The following is a 10,326-nucleotide window of genomic DNA, read 5'->3' on the forward strand; positions in this document are numbered from 1 at the left end:
TCAGCCAAAATCAAGTTTAATCTTTACCAAATACCCTCAAAATTGAGATATAAATTCTAAAGAATATTCCTAATTGTTTGCAACAACACCCAATCCAAACAAACAATATTTTTGAAAACCCAAATTCGAATTCAAAGCTTTGAAGCTTTTTAATGGCTATCAATGGTGGAGAATCAAACGCCTTCAACATTTAGTGATTAGCAATTTCAATTCGAACACCAATTGTGCAACATGAAAGAAAATTGCTAAGTTAAAACTCTATATTATAACAATTAAAATTCATTGATGAATTTTCTGGGGGGAAAAAGGATGAAAAGCAGAAAAAACGAAGGAAGAAACATTGAGAAAAGAACAGAGAAGGAGAGAAAGAGATAAAGACGGAGAGAGAGAAAGAGAGACACGAGAGAGAGAGAGCGCAGAGATGAGGATTCCCTATTCAACTCATAATATAAAGAGATATTCATTAATACTAATTTGTATAATTGGTAAATTGAACATGCACATGTAATTAAGTTAAAACTTGATTATGGAGGGTAATAAAGTTTCATATGTAGTATAGGAAGGTAAAATTAACTTAAATAGCGGTTACTTAACTGTTTAAACTAAAAATAGCCAACATATGTATAATTCATGTGTAATATATGTATAACCATGTATAATCAATATATAATTTATGTAAATCGATTAAAAAAAAGGATTGTTACACAAAATAGCCGGTCAAATTTAACGTTTACTTTTTCTAGTCAGTGTACATATCAGCCTGCACAGTTATATATATATATATATATATATATATATATATATATATATTATATCTCCGGCTATTTTTAATTTAATAGATTAGATGGGCGGCTATTTTGGTTAATTTTTCAAAAACAAATAGTAAATTCGGCCGGCTATTCTTGTAAAACATTTTCGGCCGAGCGGCCAATTTTGAAACCCTAGGAATCGAACTGGGCCTCCAGCCCATTTATCGAGCAAATGCAAACGCCAGCAGATCACATATATAGCTCTCTTTTAAAACGAGTACTCCTAGGGTTTTAAGTTTTTCTCTGCAGACCTTCTCCGTCGTTCGCCGTATCCCCCATTACCCTATCCCCTTGAATCGAAAATGGTGAAAGGACGCCAAGGAGAGCGCATCAGGTATTGAATCTTCTTAAACTTCCTCCATTACATTCACCTGCTCAATCTTATTTTTCACACCGTTTTTTTTTTCTGTCTGTAGACTCTATGTCAGAGGAACCGTTCTCGGATACAAAAGGTAATTTACTCTCACTATCTGAAGATTAATGTCGATTCAGATGATTGAGTATCTAAAATTGTTTAATCTGTGTGTTAGGTCGAAATCGAACCAGTACCCAAGCACTTCGTTGATTCAGATCGAGGGAGTGAACACTAAAGAGGAAGTGGATTGGTACCTCGGAAAGCGCATGGCGTACATCTACAAGGCTAAGACAAAGAAGAACAACTCTCACTATCGCTGCATTTGGGGTAAGGTTTGCAGGCCTCATGGAAACAGCGGCGTCGTCAGAGCTAAGTTCAACTCTAACTTGCCACCTAAGTCTATGGTACATTTCTGTTATTCGTAGTTTGTGTATTTAATTGCAGTGTTATTTGACTGGTAGTTTCTTCGTTCTGATTAACTGAGTTATTTTCTTTCTGTAACTCTTTCAGGGATCTAAGGTCAGGGTTTTCATGTACCCAAGCAATATATAAGGTAGCCTCTTTGCTTGTCCACTGTTTTAACTGAATCATATGTGTTTATGTTAGTGTTTTCTACTGACACCGTGTCCATTAAATTGTGTGCTTAAGTTTCTATGTATTTGACCCTTGGCCTATATTAATCACTTCATCAAACTTAGTACTGATTTTATTGTCATTATGTGATAAAAGTAATTACTTGCTTTAAAATAATGAGAAGTATGTGACAAACTTTGTTCTTAATTATATCAAATAAGAACATCTGAGAGGAAACCCAAAATGAGCTGTGCTGATAAAAGATGGAATAACTGAATTAATATGTGAGAGATGATTAGCTAATAGATAATGGTTTAAAGATTTTTTTTGTTATTGATGTTATTTAATACATTTCTGGTCATTCCTCATCAGCTTAGGCACAAAATAATCTGGATATTACTTGCATAAGTTAGGCGTAGGAAACAATTGTATCAACCAAACGCCCAATTAATAATGCAGAGTTTTGTGATATAGACATTTTCAAACCTCAAAACTAGATGACCCCTTGTTGTATCCATTGTCTGTTTTCTAGTTGGGAGAAAGGAACTATCTATCTGTTCTCTAGCGCTCCTGGCATGTTTGTTAGGTTCTGGCTGCCTAAGATACCCTGCATTGTGAAGGTAGTGATCGCACAATACAGATGTTACTTGTTAGATCTTACAAGTATCAATGTTTTAGCAGAAATGATTTATGATCCAGTTTTGGACATGATAGTGTGGAAGAGAAGGTTTTATTGGTACTGTTCGAATTGTTATTCATAATAAGTGGGTATCATATGTGGTGAAAATTTTTGGCCAAAATCTTGGTAGCTATGTCTGGCACAGATCAAGTAAATCAAAACCACTAGAGGGTGAGGGGCCATACCAGGTGGCATATGTAGTGGTAAATAGGTGGTTACACCTGGGTTGAATGCATAAGAGATGGATGCCTTGGTTGAAAAGAGGGTGGTAGGTTCCCGATAGATGAATAACATATGTAAGACTTTAGGGGCAACATCGAGCCAAGGAATATACACATGGTAGAACTGAATGCACATCCAATATTCATCTGCTAAGTTGTAAGGGGTGGTTAGTGTGTAAGACTTTAGGGGCAGCACCAATGCCAAGGGATCTAGAACATGAATGTACAACAATATTCATCTGCTAAGTTGGAAGGGTTGGCTGATGTGTATGTTTTCAGTCGGAGAAATAAATAAGAAGGTTGCATATGTTACAAACACTACACCAGGACATCATCCGTGGACAGTTGAGGTCCAGCCTGTTGAGAGGAGGATGCAAGGATTCTTATACACTATGGCAGAAAGAGGTAAGGGAATAGCTTTCTAAGACTTAGGGGGTATGCTAAGGGAAATACACTATTGCAGAAAAAGGTAGTAAGTAGATAGTTTGATATAGTACTTGAGTGAGTAGATATTTCTTGGCTGATTGATGTTAGTTTCTCTTTTGTATATGAGTACCGATTGGTCTCTTCAATAAAATTACTTCTGGCTTATCAAAAGGATATGGTTCTCAGTTGTATGATGCTATCTTTGTTAGCTGTTTCGTATATCTAAGGTAGAAGAATCTAACCTGTTCTTTGGTGCTCAATGACATAGTTACTTCAGGTTGTTTTGACAACAAAAGTCTATAGGCTCTTGAATGGTGGTTGTCTAGATATTCTTGTGGCTTTTCATTTACATTTGTCTACATGTTGACATTATTTGAATGCTTTTTGATGTTATTGTCTATTTACATGTGCAGTGAGGCATCACGGAGTAGATGATAAGATCAAGGTCGTCGGATGCTCTGGAAGGCTTTATACCTAATCAAGGATGTCTGATGGAAGGATCTTCATTTACTAGTTAAGACTTAAATTGTGGCTTGCGCTTAGTGGAGTTACATTCTTAGTGTTTTGTTTATCACTTCTGAGTAATACTGAAAATTTAAATCTAATTAGATGTGGCTAGTTTTACTCATGGAGTTCCCTATAATGTTTTGTTTGTTTTTGAATCTATCTGCGAAGTTTGTAGATTTGGTTTTACAACTGAATGGCTGCAATGTAGTGGGTGGCAATTTTTCACTTTGATTCTTGCTTGAGAGTTGAATTTGTTTAATCCTAATATCCTATTAATCTGCGCGTCCTATCCAGTTTAATATTAAGTATCCAAGATTTCAGGGTTGTTGGTGTTACAATATGTGTTAACTTATGTGCCCGTAGCCTAGTTTTCCTTGTGGTTCTTTGTACGCCATAGTTTGGATTAAGTTGGAAAATGTATTTCTTGAGTTAATTATACAATGTAAAGCGAGAAAATCTAATTTTCACTTGTTTGAAATGGAAAAAAGATGAATTAACAATTTCCCTTCAAATGTCGAGTGCATTATAGCGGGACTTGCTTTGAAGTCATATCTGTTTAGAATTTTCTTTGCTGCAGATATACAGAAAATGTGGCCTATAATAAGTTCCTCTCTTTTCCAAGCGAATGCAGTCGTGCACTATCTATGTCGGATTACTTTGAGTATCTGCTCTAAATTGGTTGCTTCTAGTTAGGGGTGTTCATGATTCGGTTTGGATCGGTTTTTTCCTAAAAAAAAATCAAACCAAGTAAGTCGGTTTTTTTCAATATTAGAACCAAACCAGACCAATTAAGTCGGTTTTTTCTCGATTTGGTTTATGTCGGTTTTTCAGTTATTTGTCGGTTTTTTTCTTAATGTAAAACATACACTACCAAATACATATTTCGGCGACCACATTTTTAACGCAATATTATCAAATCAATTGCCCTTTGAGAAATCTATTATTTACCAAGATATATTGATAATAATTGAATCAAATAGTGATGAATAATTTAAGGACTCAATTAAAAATATATTATTTTTAACATGAAATAGATTCTTACACTTAACAAAAGAAAACTACTAATCAAACTAGAATGTAAAGGTAAAGAAATGCACTAAAAGTGCAAACGATTAACATTTACTATAAAATTTTTGAAACTTTGTATAAAAGTATACATACATATATGTGTAATTCTAAATTTAAAATAGCTACTCCTATATTCGGTTTGGTTCGGATTTTTTTTTTATTAAAACCAAAACCAAACCAACCCAAAAAATATCAGTTTTTTTGGTCGGTTTGGTTCGGTTTTTCGGATTTTTATGAACACCCCTACTTCTAGTTAGACATAAGAAAGAATATTGCTCCAAATTCCAATTATATAATTACTCTTTAGGAAAGTTGAATAATCACTCGTTCTCATGGCCTGAATAATTTGATTAAGCAGTCTAATAAATTTGGCACAATATCGACCTGTGCACGCTTGGCAGTGGAGTTTAAGTGATGACTTTCTAAAGGGATACTGGATGATGAACAATAATTACAAGTGCGAGTTACACTCGTTTAGGCAGGACTGTCCTTTGTAGGTAAGGCTCGAAGGTAAATATTTACCCGCATAATATTAACTTATCATGATTTTGAATAAGGTTAGAATACATATTAATTAACCGTGGTAAAGTGATCGAATGCTATGTGCATTTATTTGTTTGGAATAAATATTGAAATGAATAATTCTTTTTTAATAATCATGGTGTTCAGATTAGCTTGTGCACACCTAGATGAATTTTATATTCATGGGGCATCTGCTATCTCCTACTAGAATATGTATCAGGTAACTCTATCCACTAAGATTTGGACAGATGAGAAGAGATTATTTATTGTTTTTGTATATGTTGAGATTTGAACCTGAAACCTTATAATTCTCAACCTACTTCATCGACCATTAAACCACACCCTTAAATGCAAAATCAGGTACAAATTTCCCCAGCTGAAGAAGCTGATGCTTCAAATGGCAAAATAAGTTCGAGATATTACAGGTGCTATCAGCTATGGATGCCCTTGCATTTGCAAATCTGAACCAAGGAAGTAGGTGTTTAGGTAAGTCGTGTTAATTCGGATTTTTTATTTGCCAAATATCCAAATGTAAAGTTAATAGGAAAGACCAAACATGTCAATGTGGAAACCGAGTTATAGTTGTTCCCTCTATATAAACAATTATCACATTTCCTTCTCTCTCTTTGCAAGTGTATACGGTCAAAATCAGAGAAGACCGATTTGAAGTTTTCGAAGCAGTTCAAGTCCGACCTTGTTGAGATCAAAACACGGTTCACGGCCCATTCTCGAAGCACTTGCCTCGGCAGAGTACGTCGAAGACTCACCATGGTGTACCTCGAGGTAGTATAAAAATCAATGTCCGTTATGGAAAGGCGGAAAACCCCCGAGGGCATAAGATGAGGACTAATAGAGTCTGCAAGAATAGTACAAATCCGTACTGAGCCGTTATACAGCTGTATTAGTAGCATTTCTTCGTCATTTATTAGCCATGTAGTGTGTTGGGATCCACCCCTCCTATATTAAGGGAACCCTCACCATCTTGTAAGCTCTCACGGATAATCATTGAATACACTCATATTGAATACAATACAGCTTTCCCTGCTCTTTGCTTACACTATTATTCTACACATTTATTGCTTATTCTTTCATTGTTCATTTATTGTTCTTCATTTATTGTTCATTATTAACCGCAAAAAGCCATCTTTGAGGCCCTCATTATCATTGATCCTTCATCAATTGCTCATTGCTATTAGCCTTTCTAGACCTCGAGGCCCTACTCCAGCCAGCTCAAGGCCCAGCTTTGTAACTCTATTGATTTGCATTTCTTATCTTCTTCATTTACACTTAGCATCTATTGCTCAACAACTAATATTAAAATAAATCACATATTTTTAGAACCACAAAATCAAATAATAATTGTAGTTACCATTTTCAAGGTAAACAGTTTGGCGCCCACCATGGGGCTAAAAATAATAGTGATTGTTTTGGTGCTTAGTTTTCTGATAACACACGTTACTCTTCACACTTTTTCTTGTCAAAGATTCTTTTATTTTAGGCTTAATTATGACTAGCACACAAAATGCACCTCTTCACAACAGTGAAGAACTTGGAGAAAATAGCAACATAGGGCTGGGTGTACCACCTGTAAACCCTGAGGGAGTACCAAACGTGGAGCCAATTGATGTCAGCTCCCACAACGTTCTAAACACAGAAGCAGGCGCAGACCCTGTGAGGAACGGCCGCAGGGAAGACCAGGATGGAGGCCAAGAAGCACGAGGAATGGAAGAAGGAGGAGTCAGCCTCCAAGTCATTTTTGAAATGTTGCAAGCACAACAAGTGGCTATTGCTCAGCTGCAAAGTCAACAAAAAACCCCAAGCATAATGGCACCAGAAACAGCTCCTCGAGTTGAGCAGATATCGGAGAGATCGAGCAACAACGGGTCAGCAACATACCCCGCTATTATGAAGATGCTCGAGGATCTCACCAAAAGAATTGAATCAGGAGAAAAGAAGATAGAAGATAATGATAAAAGAGTAGAGACTTATAACTCGAGGGTCGACCAGATCCCCGGGGCACCCCCGATTCTGAAGGGTATAGATTCAAAGAAGCTCGTGCAGAGGCCATTCCCATCAAGTGCAACTCCGAAGCCCATCCGAAAAAATTCAGAATGCCTGATGTCCTGAAGTATAACGGGACCACGAACCCCAATGAGCACGTTACCGCCTATACTTGTGCTGTAAAAGGGAACTACTTGAAGGACGGCGAAATTGAGTTTGTCTTGTTGAAGAAATTTGGAGAAACACTATCAAAAGGGACTATGATGTGGTATCATAACCTACCCCCGAATTCAATTGATTCATTCGTCATGTTGGCAGACTCTTTTGTGAGGGCGCATGCTGGTGCCATCAAGGTTGCCACAAGGAAGTCCAATGTCTTCAAAATCAAACAAAGAGAATACGAGATGCTACGGGAATTTGTATCTCGCTTTTAGATGGAGCGAATGGAATTACCACCAATCTCCGACAACTGGGCAGTGCAGGCCTTCACTCAAGTCTTGAACGAACGTAGCTCGGTAGCTTCAAGGCAATTAAAATAAAAGTTGATCGAATATCCCGTTGTGACCTGGGCGGATGTGCACAACAAGTACCAATCAAAGATCAGGGTCGAAGACGACCAACTAGGAGCCCCCTCAGGCTCAGTATATCCCAGCAGGCTCTTTACAAAAGAGCAAAGGTTTACGAAAAGGGAGCCAAGATCAAACAAAGAAAGATACTAGCCGTATGTAGAAGATCGAAGAAACGCGCCAAGGCATAACATGCCTCGAGGCGATCGAAGGGTAGATCAGGGTTAATACACTCGGGGACTCATGAGTAAAGCCGAGTTCGATAGGCATATTGGGCCGGTAGAGGCACCACAGTTATCTGAGTACAACTTCAACGTCAATGTCTCGAGCATCGTATCAGCCATAGGGAAAATCAAAGATGCCAGGTGGCCAAAACCCGTACTATTAGACCCTTCACAGAGGAACCCTAACTTGGTGTGTCAATATCACGGCACTCACGGTCATAGGATCGAGGACTGCAGGTAGCTTTGAGAGGAGGTAGCCCGACTGATCAGCGAGGGGAACCTTCGAGAATTCCTCAGCGACCGAGCTAAAACAAATTTCGGGAAAGAGAGGCGAACAGAAAAAATGAACTAGAAGAACTACAACACGTCATCCACATGATCGTTGGAGGGGTCGGCGCCCCATAGGAACCCGTTTTCAAACGGACAAAAATATCCATCACTAGGGGAAGACGAACTCGGAGTTATATACCAGAGGATGCTCTCAAGTTCAGTGAAGAGGACAACAAGACCTTGTCTCATCCTCATAATGACGCACTGGTAATTTCTTTTCTTTTGAATAAAATTCAGATTAAACTCGTGCTCGTGAATCCAGGTAGCTCGGCCAGCATAATCAAGTCGAGGGTGGTGGAGCAGCTCGGACTGCTCGACTAGATCATACCCAGCTCTTAAATACTCAATGGATTCAACATGGCGAGCGAGACAACAAAAGGGGAAATCATCCTCCCGATCAACGTAGCCGGAACAATCCAAGATACCAAGTTTCATGTCATCGAAGGTAACATGAGATACAATGCCTTACTTGGAAGGCCGTGGATACATAGTATGAGGGCAGTACCCTCAACCCTTCATCAAATGATGAAGTTTCCAATCAAGGATGGAGTAAAAGCAGTGTACAGGGAGCAGCACACAGCAAGAGAGATGTTTGCGGTGCACGATGCAGCACCGACATCTATGCCCTCTACGTCGAAGAGGCCAAAAGACAAGAAAACAGACAAATAGCAACCACAACCTACATTCTCGGTTTCACCTGAATGAGTAAATAAAGAACTGTGCCGCGTCCTTGGAGCAAGCAATAAAAAACGGATCGAAGCTCTAACGCTATCGATGCTAAGGTACAACTTTCTCCCTTTTCATTTATGTTTTGTAATAACTTATTGCAAGTATCCGATTAGGAGGAATCGAAGCACCCTCCAGCTCGAAGACCTTGGGTTTTAAAGCATGTGTTGCACTCTTTTTCCCTTAGACCGGATTTTATCCCGAACGGATTTTGCCGGCGAGGTTTTTAACGAGGCAACACCTATATGCTACCTAAGGAGAACTCATCAAGTATTCAAGGCTTCCCTTCGATCAACCTCAAATATTGGGGGGCGTCACCCCGAGAGGTCTCCTCTTCAAAGAACTCAAACTATGCTAAGGAGGACCCCGATAGGAGAATGATGTATTGGGCCAAACGGTCGAATGAACCGTGTCCATGTAGAATAATTGGGACCTATGAAGGCAAAAAAGAACATGTACGCATACATCAAATAATTGAGGAAACCTCTTTGCTTATCAAAACACTCAAAGAAATTCAATGCTTTCACGCAAAATGGCTTAAGGGCCAAAAATTCTCAAACACTCGGGGACTGTCATCGATAGTCAGCTCGTCGAAGCCATCGAAAACTCGAATTCACAAGACCTCAATAAGGCAATTTTGAGCTCGTAAGACCTCAATGAGGCAACACCAAATCTGTAAGACCTCAACGAGGCATGCCAAGACTTATAAGACCTTAAAAGGCATAACCCTGATATTAGGACCGAGGCTATATATCGAACTTGTAAGACCCCTAAAAAGGCATACCCTCGATAGAGACACCGAGGTCATCCTACCCGGGGACTATCGACTACGGTCGTATCAAAAGGCTCCGGCTAAATTAACGCGGCTCAGAGACGTTTGACTGCTGCCACGAAACTAAAGGCCTCCAAATACTTCGAAATACTTCGAAAAGAACCGGTTAATCAGGATACCCTCTACATAAGCAAAGGAGCTTCGATAATATCAGCTCCGAACAATAAAAATGCTTTGAATTCAATCAGCCTTCGATAAAAAGGTTTCAAAAACTCAACCTTCAAGCGAGCCTCCCGAGGTACTCAGCTATCGTCACATATCGACTTATAATCGAGGTTCTCGTTTGAGCCGCCGATGAGTCAGACGAATATAAAACATGCCAAGGCATAATCAAAACTTCAAAAGTCTTTAGCCAAAATGAGGGAAAACTATAGCCATATTAGAGGTCGCATCGACCCAATCTAAAAAGAGCCTAAGGGCCAATGCATAAGAGCCTAAGGGCCAGCCTAAAGAGCCTAAGGGCCAATGCATAAGAGCCTAAGGGCCA

At 38.8% G+C, this 10,326-nt stretch overlaps 1 protein-coding gene across 1 annotated transcript; it reads left to right on the forward strand.

Annotated features, from left to right (window-relative positions):
* Positions 1–996: 996 nt before the first annotated feature.
* Positions 997–3,795, forward strand: LOC107797707 (large ribosomal subunit protein eL33y-like). The gene is made up of 5 exons (XM_016620618.2): positions 997–1,143; positions 1,226–1,261; positions 1,340–1,568; positions 1,675–1,717; positions 3,477–3,795. The coding sequence occupies exons 1-4, from the start codon at positions 1,112–1,114 to the stop codon at positions 1,714–1,716; spliced, it is 339 nt and encodes a 112-aa protein (XP_016476104.1). The 5' UTR covers positions 997–1,111; the 3' UTR covers position 1,717; positions 3,477–3,795.
* The last annotated feature ends 6,531 nt before the right edge of the window (positions 3,796–10,326 follow it).

This window comes from Nicotiana tabacum, chromosome 6 (assembly GCF_000715075.1).
Source record: "Nicotiana tabacum cultivar K326 chromosome 6, ASM71507v2, whole genome shotgun sequence".
NCBI classification, from domain to species: Eukaryota; Viridiplantae; Streptophyta; class Magnoliopsida; order Solanales; family Solanaceae; genus Nicotiana; species Nicotiana tabacum.